The sequence below is a fragment of the Sturnira hondurensis genome, unplaced genomic scaffold (genome assembly GCF_014824575.4).
Source record: "Sturnira hondurensis isolate 20B ecotype Veracruz unplaced genomic scaffold, ASM1482457v3 Scaffold0015509, whole genome shotgun sequence".
Classification (NCBI taxonomy): Eukaryota; Metazoa; Chordata; class Mammalia; order Chiroptera; family Phyllostomidae; genus Sturnira; species Sturnira hondurensis.
Window position 1 is genome coordinate 12,276,305 of NW_028088140.1, and position 13,342 is coordinate 12,289,646.

The window sequence follows — 13,342 nt, forward strand, 5'->3', positions numbered from 1 at the left end:
TTACAACAACTCAAGTATCAGTTGAATTTTAATAGGGTCTTATCAAAATTCAAGCAACTTACCTGTTCCTGGGTCATCTTCTGCAGTTCATTCTCCCAAGTTGCCTGGTCATCATCCAAGTTATAGGAAGCTGGTGGAGTGAGCCCACGAAGGATCAGGGGGTCTCGGTCATGGCAGAGGGCTGTCAGGTGTCCAATATACAGTTTTAATTTGCTTCTATTTTGATCAAGTTCTAAGAGAGGCTGAATGATCTGAGGTGAAAAAAAATGAGGAAAGTCAAGGTCAATCTGAAATGAGAAGTTTATGTATCTTTACGCCTCCCAAATCAAAGAAAACTGACAAAAGACTAAAGCTCTTCTAATGACTACTGACAACTTCAGGATTATAAAATGAAACAGTTCCACATCCCTGCACATTTACAGTGTCACACCCAACTACCATCCTGGGAGACGAATAGGGAATGTTGGCTTAATGGATCAATGAGACTGAAAGTGCCATACTTTGGGAGGGGATTAAAGCACAGGACTAATGTTATATAGGGATGACATTTCTGATAAAGATTCTAGTTACCTCACAATTTCTCTCTCCATTTATTTATGAGTAGGTTACAAAATATTGCTAGTGAAATTTGCTCATCTGAAAAACTGAACAACATATACTTCATGTGTTCCTCCTTCTCCTAGAATGGAAGAAAAAGTCTGTCTCTGGAGAAGATGGGTGTTTTCCTTGGCCAAGAGATGTGACGGGTGAACTCATTACTAACCTGCCTCATCCTGGCATAAGCTCCTGTTGTTCATTTCATAGTGGCTATCTGAGATTCTTTTAAAACAGCGATTGGTAACTCCTTATGTAACACCAAATACTGGACTCACAGTCATGGACTCTGAAATTCTCTCAGTTGTAACATTGGTTCTGTGTCTTTCCTGAACAGTGGTCCTGTTCTATTTTTTTTGAAATATTATATTCCCTTCGCCCTGGATGAACAACTCTTCCTTTGCCTTTGAAAGCACATTAAATAACAGATGTTTCTGCCCCAGAATTTCATTTAACAGCTCTCATGACAGTACTCTTGGGTCAGGTAGTTGGTAGTTGGTCAAAGCCTGGGGTGTTTAGGAACAGTTGGGGCCTATCTCACATCTCAGAACTGAAATGTTAGAGCAGCATCTGCTTGATACACAACAGCTGTGAGAGCTGCAAAACATGGCCAAAATGCTGGCAATTCTCAAAATGTTCCCAGGGTTTGCAAAGCAGAGGTGTGCACCTGTCATATGTCACTGGGCTGGCATTTTCATCATTATTACACCTCTGACCTACCGAATGAATAGGGAGCTCAATAATCTGACTTTCAGTAGTGACATTGATTTCTCCCTGGCCTCCTCAGAGGACTGACTGCTGCTTTCCTTTCTAGAAGTTTTTTTTTTTTTAAGAAAATAACATTATATACTTTTAAATTACAAAATCAACACATATTTTACTCTGAAAAACATGTAAAACTACAAAAGAAATAATAAAATAGCCTACAGATATTCCATCAAGAATGCCACCTGAGAACTTCTGGTCAAGATGGTAGCATAGGCAAATGCAGAACCTTCTTCCTTGCACATCTACATCAAAATTACAACTAAACTACAGAACAACCATCATTCAGAACAACCTGATATCTGGCTTACTGGAATTCCTACAACTAGGGAGTTAAAGAAGCAGCTACATTGAGACTGGTAGGAGGGGTGGAGAAGTGGAATGTGCTCGTCCCACACCCATGTATAGTGGATAAAAATTGGGAGAGATATTTTAGCTGTGGAGGTACTGTCTGAGAAATGAGTGGTGCCAGTCCCCCCCAGGCCCCCAAGCACAGGATTCCAGTGCCAGGAAGAGAAATCCTCATAACTTCTGGCTGTAAAAAACCAGTGGGGGGTTGATGCTGAGAGAAACAGAGGGCTTCTGGAGTGCCAGACAGTTCCTCTTAAAGGGCCCATGCACAGCCTTACTGGGACCCACTCCTTCTGAGCTCAAGTCCTGAAGCAGCAGCTTGAAAGGCACCAGAGACATACAAGGAGGAAGTAAATTGTCAAGCATCAGGGCAAGAACTGGGGGTGGGGCAACTTTTTGCCAGACAGAAGTGCTGGCAGAAGCCATTGCTCCTTTTCTGAAATCCCACACCCTCAACAGAGCTGGCACGTGGGTACCATATCTGACACTCCATTGACCTGGCTCACGCTGTTTGCCCTGCCCTAGCTCCAAGGCCCCATCCCATTCAACTTTCAGGCCCACGTAAGCTGTCTGTAGTGGCTTTTTCACACAAATGGTCTGTCTTGGCTCATACTTCAGATTTTCCTAAAATCTCTCAAACAAGCAGCATCTGACCACAGTGTACCCTGCACCTCTTGCTAGGGGGGCGCAGGCCAGGCAACAGCAGCAGCTGGCCTTGGTTCACAGCTTGGCCTTGCCCAGGCACCTCCCAACCCAGCACAAGTAGCAACCATTTGCAGACTGCTTTGTGGTTCATGTCTGGTGGTCCTGGGAAGAACACAGGTGGTGGCTGACCTTGACCTACACTTCCTGGAGGCCCCAGTGAACAGCTTGAGAACACATCAAAGCACCATGACCCAACCACCTCTACAACTGACACACTCAAGAGTCCTGCTGAAGTAATTCCTGTTCTGTGAGGTGGGCCCCTGTAGAGCTTATCCTCCACAGTGGTCAGAGGTCAGTGTTCACAGCCAGTCCTTGCAGCTGATTGGCCTGAGAGCAAATCCCTCTTACTGATGTGCTAACAGCAATCAAGACTCAACTACAACAGAACAGTGCAGAAAGCCCACATTGAGGGCATACCTTGAGGGCTCAGCTTGAATGATTGAGGAGGCTGGGCCACTGGACTGTATAGAACACCTACTATACATTAGACCACTCTGTTAAGCTTGGGAGACATAGACACTCTACCTAATAAATAGAAACAAACACAGGGAGGCTGCTAAAATGAGGAGACAAAAAAAAAACACCATGTTCCAAATGAATGAACAGAACTACAGAAAAAGAACTAAACAAAATGGAGACAAGCAATCTACCAGATGCAGAGTGCAAAGTACTGGTTATATGGATGCTTAATGAACTTCCAGAACTTCAACAGTATAAAAAAGGACCAATAATAAATGAAGGATACACTGACTGAAATGAGGAATAATTTACAGGGAACAAAAGTAGAGTAGATGAAGCCAAGAAGGAAATCAGTGACTTGGAATATAAGGAAGCAGTCAGAAAAAACACCCAGTCAGAACAGCAAAAAGGAAAAAGAATCCTCCCTAAAAAATGAGGACAGTGTCAGGAGTCCACGGGACAACTTCATGTGTACTAATGTTTGCATGATGGGATGCCAGAGGGGGAAGAGAAAGAGTAAGGAATTTGAAAAAATTATGATAGAAAACTTTCCTTACTTGGTGAAGGAAATAAACATACCAGTGTAGGAAGTGCAGAGAGTCCCAAACAAGATGAACCCAGAGGGGCCCACACCAAGACACATTGTAATTAAAATATAAAAGGTTAAAGACAAAGGGAGAATCTTAAAAGCAGCAAGAGAAAAGCAGTTAGTTACCTATAAGGGAACTCCCATAAGACTGTCAGCTGATTTCTCAATAGAAACTCTGCAGAAGGGATTGGCAAGAAGTATTCAAAGTGATGAAAAGTAAGAACCTACAACCTAGATTATTCTATTCAACAAAGCTATCATTTAGAATTGAAGGACATATAAAGATCTTCCCAGACGAGAAAAAAGCTATAGGAGTTCATCACCACCAAACCAGTATTATGTGAAGTGTTAAAGGGTCTTCTTGAAGAAGAAAAAAAGATAGAAAATATAAACAATAAAATGGCAATAAGTACATATCTATCAATAACTGAATTTAAAAAACAAAATAAACAAGTAGAACAACAAAATACCACCTGAAACATTTTAGTAATTTTCTTCCAAGTGTTTTTTTAAGATTTTATTTATTTATTTTTAGAGAGGAGAAAAGAAAGGGAGAGAAATATCAATGTGTGGTTGCCCCTCAAGCGCCCCCTACTGGGGACCTGGCCCACAACCCAGGCATGTTCCCTGACTGGGAATCGAACCAGCAACCCTTTGGTTCACAGGCTGGTGCTCAATCCACTGAGCCATATTAGCCAGGGCCCAAGTTTTTTAGTAACTTATATTAATCAACTTCTAATAACTGTCAGACTTTACATTTACTTGACATACTGTTTACCAATTTACTGTTATACTGCGAGTACTCTTTACAAAGTTACACTATTAATGGAAATCATAATTTTTAATGGCTGCTTTATAAATATACCACATTTTGTTTATTTCTAATATTACTTCCATGACAAATTAAAAGACAGAAGAGCCGGGGCTTAGTGGCTAAAACAATCTTTAGCCTACTGAAAGATGAGAGTTCAGAGTTTATGCCCATGTATTATAATACAATATAGAAGTTAGTCTGACTAGGCTAACCAGAAAAAGTGAGTTTATTTTAGCATTATTTTTATTTCTTAATCTCTCACATACAGACAATTATTTAAGGGCAAAGGTTAAACACTTAGGTGCTGGTGTGAAAACCTGTTGGGCTCTATAAGAGACCCATGATGGGCAGGCTTAGTGGCACCAGTTCTGTGCTGGCATTTCTTACCTATGCTACGACAGGCATATCAACACTACCAATTGCTAAAGGAAGAGATTGGTTCAATAAAACCAAGGATACGGACAATGGGAAATTGTACAATTTTTCACAAACAACATTAATCTCTCTAAAAAAACCCTATTTTATTTCTGAAAATAAATGCATACGCTGTAGAAAGTTCAGAAAGAATTCCAAAATGTAACCTTTAAAGGCAATATTCTTTTAAGTGCATGTACAATCTGCCCTTCAATAACTAAATTGTCTAGTCATGTGGTTCTACTAGCACATCCCTCATGCTTCCAAGCAATGCTAATCTATTTTAATTTCCCCCTTTTTTAGCTTGGACTTGTCTATTTTTTCATAGGTGCATTGATAAAAATGATTTAAAAAATCACTGGGTTTGTTCAACTGACTACCATTCTGTGTGTGTGCATGTGTGTGTGGCTGGCATTACATCTGGGCTGTGAGGCTACACAAGATGATTTAGGTAATTACCATTTGAATTGAAAAACTGGCATAAAATAGTATGACCAGTCAGGGAAGGGGACAATATTATACATGACAATAATCAAAAGGTCAGGTTTCTCACAGTAAAATGGAAAGACACAAGCTTGTTACTCCATGGCTGAGAATTTTAAAAAATTGACATTTTAGGTCCCCATTTTTAGAGATGAATTTCAAACTGATTTAAATGCATTTCATGTAGTGCTAACTGTTTAGAAAACACTACAGTGTTCTGCACTGTAATTTTTTAAAGTCCAACTGAATAGTTAAAAAATGATGGAATTTGAAATTTTTTTCCTAGAATAAAAATCTATTCAATGAAATGGACAAGATATTTGTTCTTTCTTCTGATGTCAAAAAGAATTGCTTTCTAAAAAACAAAAACAAAAACCTACAGTTTACTATGTGAGAGTATATGAAAGTGCCCAACTAGCATAGTTCCCAAATCTATCCTTAAAAAAAAAAAACAACAAACAACACTCTAGTCTTTCTTGACAAGCCACATTTAACCATGTCACTCACATTAACCATGACACCCATGTCATCTGTGGGAAATGCCCTTATCTCTTCCCCCCACCCTCAATCTAAAACTTGGGTAGGCCAGTTAGAAAAGAAATTGCATTTCCCACAAGGTAGAACTGCCATTGCCTAATCTCGAGAGGGAAGAGGGACACTCGTCAAGGAGAAAAGGATGCCTTATAGAATCCGTAAATTGTGTCTTTCGTCCACATACAACTTTAGCGCATTGACAAGGAGTCCTCTCAGAAACAATCAGAAATGTGGTCAAGTAACATTAGTTCTATAGCTACAGAACTAAAAGCTATACTTAGCTTTTAACTAAAGTTAAAAATGAACTTATTAACACAGCCTCTAAACCCCCCCCTATAATCTCTGCTTGTATCAAGTATAACGCCAAAACAGCCATATTCTCCCAATCCTATGTTCACCACATTGTTAAGGAAAATAATTTAAATTATAAAAAGGGATGAGAGATGTATTGGTTAATTATTGGTAAGAGGGCTTTTTTTTTTTTTTTTTTTGGCAAGGATTTATTTGCTTATATATTAGATCCTCAACGTGGCTTTAGAGACCAGCGTTGGATGACATATGGTGACAGAGGACCGTGATCCTCCCAAAGGGTTTATTAACCTTCTTTTCTCTTATGTAAGGTTTGGTGGCTAAGGACTTTTGAATATAGATGGGTTGCTCCTGCACTGTCTTATACAGATTTAATTGGAAATTCTAAGTACTCCATTTATGGAGCCCATTTATCTATGAGATCCGAATATACTTTCTTAGAACTTTCAGCTTCTCAATACCAGGATGGAATGTGCAGAGCCAAAGGTCCCTAATGAGTTCCTACATGGTCTGCTTTTTTCTTCCCACTCTACTGTTTCTGTGTCACTTACTCTAAATATCGGTTAGTTGGTAGCAACACATTGTAGGACCTCACTTGGAGAGGAATGGAATATTTGCATCACAAAGACTGATAGCTGCTGAAAATTATTTGGGGCTTAAGGTATTTGACTTCTGAGTGCCAATGCTTTGTTGTTTCAAAGATGCTACTTTTTTTTAAAGCTACTATTTATTGTATTCCTGGCAAATTATTTTTATATTTTCTATGATTCTTCTGTGGTTAGCTCACTGCCCTTAATTGGCTACAAAATCTTTTTGTTCTTCCATCTGTGAAGTCTTCAGAGGAGAGTTCAACTGTCCACATAATAACTATATATATGCTAGTGGCAGTACTAGCTTTTCATTGGGTTACCATCACACCTCTGTCCTCCAACGTCGGTACATCAAAAAAACCCCAGAACAATTAACATATTAACTTCCCAGAGGCATTATTCTCTTAATGGTACACTTGTCCAGAAACCTCAGCACAGAGCTAAATTCTAAAAGGTAAAAAAGGAGGCAAGAAAATAAAATTCATGAGTCCAGTCTCAAAGTCTTTTTCCCCTTAATAACTAACTTTATCTTCTTGGTCAATGACATACATCAGGATGAGAAAGATGAAGGACAGTATTAGTCTCTTCACAAAGGTTTAGAGTTTTGTGTATATTCTCACTTAAATACAGCTATTTTGTGAAAGAACAGACTTTTTGAAAATATAGTAAACCTTTGTAAAATTTTTACTACACTAATCAGATATACTGCAAGTCAAATCACACATATTTAAACTAAAAAGTTATATAATTCACTTAACCAACATTTAGTGAATGCCATTGTCTGATGGGAGTATCAGAAATAAGATGTGGTCCTAATTTACATTTAAAAATCATGAAATAATAGAACTAATATGTTGAGTGTATACTAGAATTAAAATGCATAAATTCATGATTTCTTTGTTTTAACTTTAATTTTGAAGTTTACTTAAAGCAAACACTTAAATTGCTAAGTAAACCTTTTGACTTGAGTTGAGTGCTTAGTTTGACTTAATCTTCATATGTCAAGTTATGAAATTCAGCAAGTTTTTTTATTCTTAATGGTCTCTGAGAACCAACCTTTTAATCAGCTTTCCCACTGGAAGCACAAACAGAAGGATATTAATGGAATTCCTAAATGTTTTTGGTGTTATACTCCTTACTTATTCTTAATCCTAACCAAAAAAATACATTTAAAATAGTTCTTATTTTATACTTCTCTTGCAAGGGATACACTGGACAAAAACAAGCCTACCTAGTCTACACCCTCATGATAACATATAAAGAAATCAAAACTTTGGAATAGGTTTTAAGGTACACCTGTATCATCTCCATAATAAATCCTATTAACATACTGGGAATCTGGAAAGTTTCAGTAGCTTGAGAGTGAGTTTGAGGGCTTAGTTAGAGAGCAACAGTTAAGGGAAAAATTTCTGTTATAACACAGCTGTGTTTCTTTTAGGAACACATAAAAAAGCCTAAAATTTCAAAAAAAATTAAAAGATAACTTAAAGTTAAAGGCAAGGCACTTCAGAGCTCCAAATCCTAATCCCCCTTTCAAAACTTTTTCTTTTATATCGATTTGATTCCCCAAACAAATTTTATAAAGTGTGACTATCTTATATTTATCTCCCAAAACAGAAATAAAAACAGGCAAAAAGCAACAAATCCAGAATAATGTTACTTCTCCTACAAATATTTACTAAGTACTTAGAATGTTGGTTCTATACTAAACAGCGTTCCTTCCTCAGCATCCCTTACAGCATCCCTTTATTAACTAATATTATTATTAGTTAATAAAACTAATGGGAACTAGTAGACCAGGAAATCACTTAGGATCCATTAACTTCTCATCCCCCTTATCTGTATTCTGGTGCCAAAGATTCTTTGTTCAAATTTTAGGCTTTTGTGTTCATCTCTACACTACTTCCAGCAAGAGTTCTGCTAAGTTGGTTTATAGAATCTCTCATCCTCACCCTCTTTCCCACCTAAGTTGGTGGGAATGAAACTGGTGTAGTCACTAGAGAAAATAGTATGGAGGTTCCCCCCAAAATTAAGAATAGACTTACCATACGACCGAGCAATCCCTCTCCTGAGATTCTACTTGAAAAGTTTAAAAACATTTATTTGTAAAGATATATATATATACACCCCTATGTTCATTGCAGCATTATTAATGGTGGCCAAAACAAGAAAACAACCAGCGTCCTTCAATGGATAATTGGATAAAGAAGATGTGGTACATATATATAATGGAATACTCCTCAGCCATAAGAAAAGATGAAATATTGCTATTTGTGACAACATGGGTGGATCTTGAGAATATTATGCTAAACAAAATAAGTCTGATGGAAAAAGTCAAGAACCATCACAGGGGAAAAGGGGAAGGACTCACATGAACAAGTATAAAGGACACATGGACAATAACTAAGGTGGGGGGTGGAAATGGGAGGGAGGTGGGGAGCACTGGTGGGGGCAGGGCTGGGAATACAAGACAGAAAACTGTACTTGAACAAGAATTAAATAGTTTAAAAAAAAAGAAAAAAAAAGAACCATATGATTTCACTCAAACAAACACACACTCACAGACACAGACAATAGCATGCTGGCTACCAGAGAGGGAGTGAGGTGGGGGAGGCAGAAAGGATAAAGGGGGTCAAATATATGGTGACAGAAGGAGACTTGACTTTGGGTCATGAGCACACAATGCAATATACAACGATATAAAATTGTACACCTGAAACCTATATAATTTTATTGACCAATGTCATCTAAATAAATTTAATAAAATGAAAAAAAAATCCACAACAGAATATCCCATCCTTGATATTTGATCAAGCTCAATATCTGACAAGATTCTTTGTCCTCCACCATCTTTTAAGTGCTGTCTGGTCACTCTGGCCTATCTTAAGAAGAACCCTATTTAACCAGAATCCCCCTTATCCCTGATGTTTGTTTCCACTTAGTAAGTGTCTGTCCACTGGCCTCCACCATCCTCCTTGGCAATAGATTTTCACTTTTCCTTATATTTGGAGTGGAGCACCATCTCCCCCCACCTAACACCCCCTTGCAGTGGTCCCTATACCTACCATGATTGTCCCGAGTAAAGAAAGTCTGCCTTACTGTTCGTTAACAAGTAAATAATATTTTTTTCTTTAACACTGGGTAAATGAGAGGAATAATAAATACTCATTTACCACTAGGAGTTCAGGTCCATGGACCTCTAGGTTGACAAGACTAATTCTGAGATGTCCTGAATTACATTACAGCAGGTGGAGAGAGTGAGAGAAACAGACAAAAGTAGTTCCCATTAACAGCTATGGACCAACTAACAATATAGGGCCCACATTCCTGAATTCCATTCCTTGGAGCTCTGAATCAATTCCCAAGGGGCCATCTATATTTTTTTAAATTATGCATTGGTTTCAGGTACACAGTACAGCGGTTACACAAGCATATACTTCAGTGTTCCCCTTGATATTTCCAGTACCCCAACTGGTACCACACATAGTTATCATATTATTGACTATATTTACCATGATTTACTAACTTCCCTATAACTGTTTTGTAGCCTATCAATTTGTCTTCCTAGTCTCTTCACCACTTACACCCCACTGCCATATGGCAACTACCGGTTCTCTCTGAGTCTGTTTCAATTTTGTTTGTTCATTTATTTTGTTCTGCAGATTCCACATATCACTGAAATCATATGGTATTTGTCTTTCTCTGACTGGCTTATTTCACTTAGTAGAATATCCTCTAGGTCTACCCATGCTGTTGCAAAGGGTACAATTTCACTTTTTAAAAATTCCATTGTATATATGTAGCATAGTTTTTTTTATGCACTCATCTATTGATGGGCACTTAGATTGTTTCCATAGTTTGACTATTGCAAATATAATGCTGCAATGAACACAGGGGTGCATATATTATTTTGAATTAGTGTTAAATCCCAAGGGGCCATCTAAAAAGAAGTAATCAGCCACCAGACACCACCACATCCTGCTTATGCATGAACTTCCAGGACTTGCCCAGCACCAATCAATAGTAAATATTCTTCCTTAAGGACTATGCACCTTCCTTAAGAACAGCCTCCCTTCATCTTTCCCACCCACTTATCTGTAGCTAATACAAATTCTTTCAAAACAACTTAAACCTTTCTTCCTCAAAACATAATTTATATACAGGGATGGGCAAAAATAGGTTTCCAGTTTGAAGTACACGAGTTGTTCTTGTATTACTGTATATTAATCATTGTATTATTGTATAATTATTGTATTGTATTGTACTAACTGGAAACCTACTTTTGCCCACCCCTGCATATAAAAGATCCTATGAACTCAAGGGCAGAGGACATGCTGCCTTCTCCATCTAGCCCTGCTGCCAATGGCTTAGACTGCACCCCCAGGACCTGTTCTTCCCTGGCTAGCATTTGGCTCAATAAACCCTTTCTTTCAGAAAAGCTTTCCGCCATGAAATTTTTAACAAGGTCACTGAGAGGAAGAGATGTTAATTAGAAATCTTATTACAAATAGAAATATCTTGTTCTTAGAGTAACAACCAAAGCTCTCAGACTTAAAGGGCTTTATGGTTTGTTACAGTGCAGGCGTGTCTATAAAAATTATAAAAGGCTACAGGTTCTGCAATATTAAAAAATGTGGGAATCATTTTCTTTTATAAAGCTCAAAAATCTGTTGTCAATTTATCTTGAAGGATACATTATCACTCCAACAAAACAAAACAAAAGATTCTCAATTTCTTTATACAGATATGAAGGAAAAAAAATCTGTACTCAAAGTTGTAAGGAGATAGGAAACAGGGTTTATAATAAAATGAATATAAAAAATAAACAAATGGGATTACATTAAATTAAAAAGCTTCTGCACGGCTAAAGAAACCATCAACAAAATGAAAAGGGAACCAACTGTAGGGGAGAACATATTTGCCAATGATACAACAGACATGGGTTTAATCTCCAAAATACATCAGTAACTCAATACCAGGAAGACAAACAACCCAATTAAAAAATGGGCAGAGGACTTGAATAGACACTTCTCCAAAAAGGACATAGAGATGGTCAATGAAAAAAAGCTCAAAATCACTAGCCATCAGAGAGATGCAAATTAAAACTGTAATGAGATATTACCTCACACCTGCTACAATGGCTATCATTAATAAATAAACAACTACTGGCGAGGATGTGGAGAAAAGAAAACCCTATTGCACTGTTGGTGGGAATGCAGACTGGTGCAGACGCTGTGAAAAACAGTATGGAATTTCCTCAGAAAACTAAAAATGGAACTGCCTTTGACCCAGAGATTCCACTTCTGGGAATATACCCTAAAAATCCTGAAACACCAAATTCAAAAGAACTTATGCACCCCAGTGTTCATAGTAGTGCTATTTACAACAGCCAAGTGCTGGAAGCAACCTAAGTGCCCATCGGTAAATGAGTGGATCAAAAAACTTTGGTACATTCACACAATGGAATACTACACAGCTGAAAGAAGTTCTACCTTTTGTGACAGCATGGATAGAAATGGAGAGTATTATACTAAGTGAAATAAGCCAGTTGGCAAAAGACAAATACCATATGATCTCACTTACAACTGGAATCTGAAGGACAAAATAAACTAACGAGAAAAATAGAACCAGAGACATGGCAACATGGAACTGACTGACATCTGTGGGAGGAGAGGAGGGAGGCAGGGAATGGTGGAAGGAATGGGAAAGGATTAGTTGAAGATCATGGACATGGACAACAGTGCGGTGATTGTGGGAAACACGGTGGGCTAGGTGGGGAGGGGCAAAAGTGAAAAATTGGGACAACTAATAGAATAAACAATACAAAGTAGAAAAAAGAAGAAACTGGAAATAAAAAGAATAAAATAAATCTTGAAATTCGAACTATAGAGCTGGTAACTGCATTCTGTCTACTTACTCTCCTTTCAGTGAAAATCTATCCTATCTTATGCAGTATAATAAATGCTACTCAGAAAGACAGCAGCGTGTGTATGGTGAGTGCTGCCCACTAATGAAGGAAGGAAATTTCCTGATGAGCCCATCTATTCATGTGTTAATGGAGGATGTTATGGCTGTTGCTATTTCAAGTACTTGCTTTAATACTTGAAAAGTTGTAACTTACATGAAAATAAGATTATTAACCGACAAGGGGGCACACAAGTATGTCCAGATAAAGACAGTGCAGTTAAATGGTCTTTGAGTGGAGAGACTGTTATCATGAGGCACAGAATGTATTACAAGCTAACCAATCAAGGGCACACATATCACACACCCTGAAGGGACGGTCAGCTGAGAGACAGTGAGATAACCAGAATCAGGAAAGCCACCCACCCCACTAGATTCAGAATTGCTTAGGAGCAGGTGTGTGTTCCAAAATTCTTCTTCCTTGATCTTAAGAACTAATAAAGATAGGAAAGCATCTTTGATTCAGTTCTTGGCTTGAGGCTTAGCTCTCCACAATAAATCACTTGTTGTATTTTAGTGAACAATGTAGGGGTTACATATTAGTGTGTGTATAAAATAAAAAATAAAAATGAATAGTGGCATGACTTCCCCACTATAAAGTTCCAGAACTTAATAACAAACCACAGGGGACAAAGTCTAGGCATGGGGTGGGGAGTTGGGGGTGGGGGGAAGGCCAAAAAGGTTGAGAGAGGTTAGCAAGCCAAATGAAAGTTGATGCTGATGCTGGATTTGAAAGGAAAATCTTGGTAGGCAGTTGGCCTCAGGCAAAAT

The 13,342-nt window shown here is 38.1% G+C and overlaps 1 protein-coding gene and 1 long non-coding RNA gene across 2 annotated transcripts in view; one reads left to right on the plus strand and one right to left on the minus strand.

The window, feature by feature from the left end:
• Window positions 1–13,342, minus strand: part of ERC1 (ELKS/RAB6-interacting/CAST family member 1) — a 549,219-nt gene that overhangs the window by 73,957 nt on the left and 461,920 nt on the right. The window contains exon 19 of the mRNA XM_037064795.1: window positions 63–251. Within this exon, the coding sequence (XP_036920690.1) occupies window positions 63–251 (189 nt within the window). The remainder of the gene's footprint in view (window positions 1–62; window positions 252–13,342) is intronic.
• Window positions 174–11,412, plus strand: LOC118999996 (uncharacterized). The gene is made up of 3 exons (XR_005069217.1): window positions 174–256; window positions 1,796–1,803; window positions 11,403–11,412. It is a non-coding gene; the product is annotated as an uncharacterized LOC118999996 (long non-coding RNA).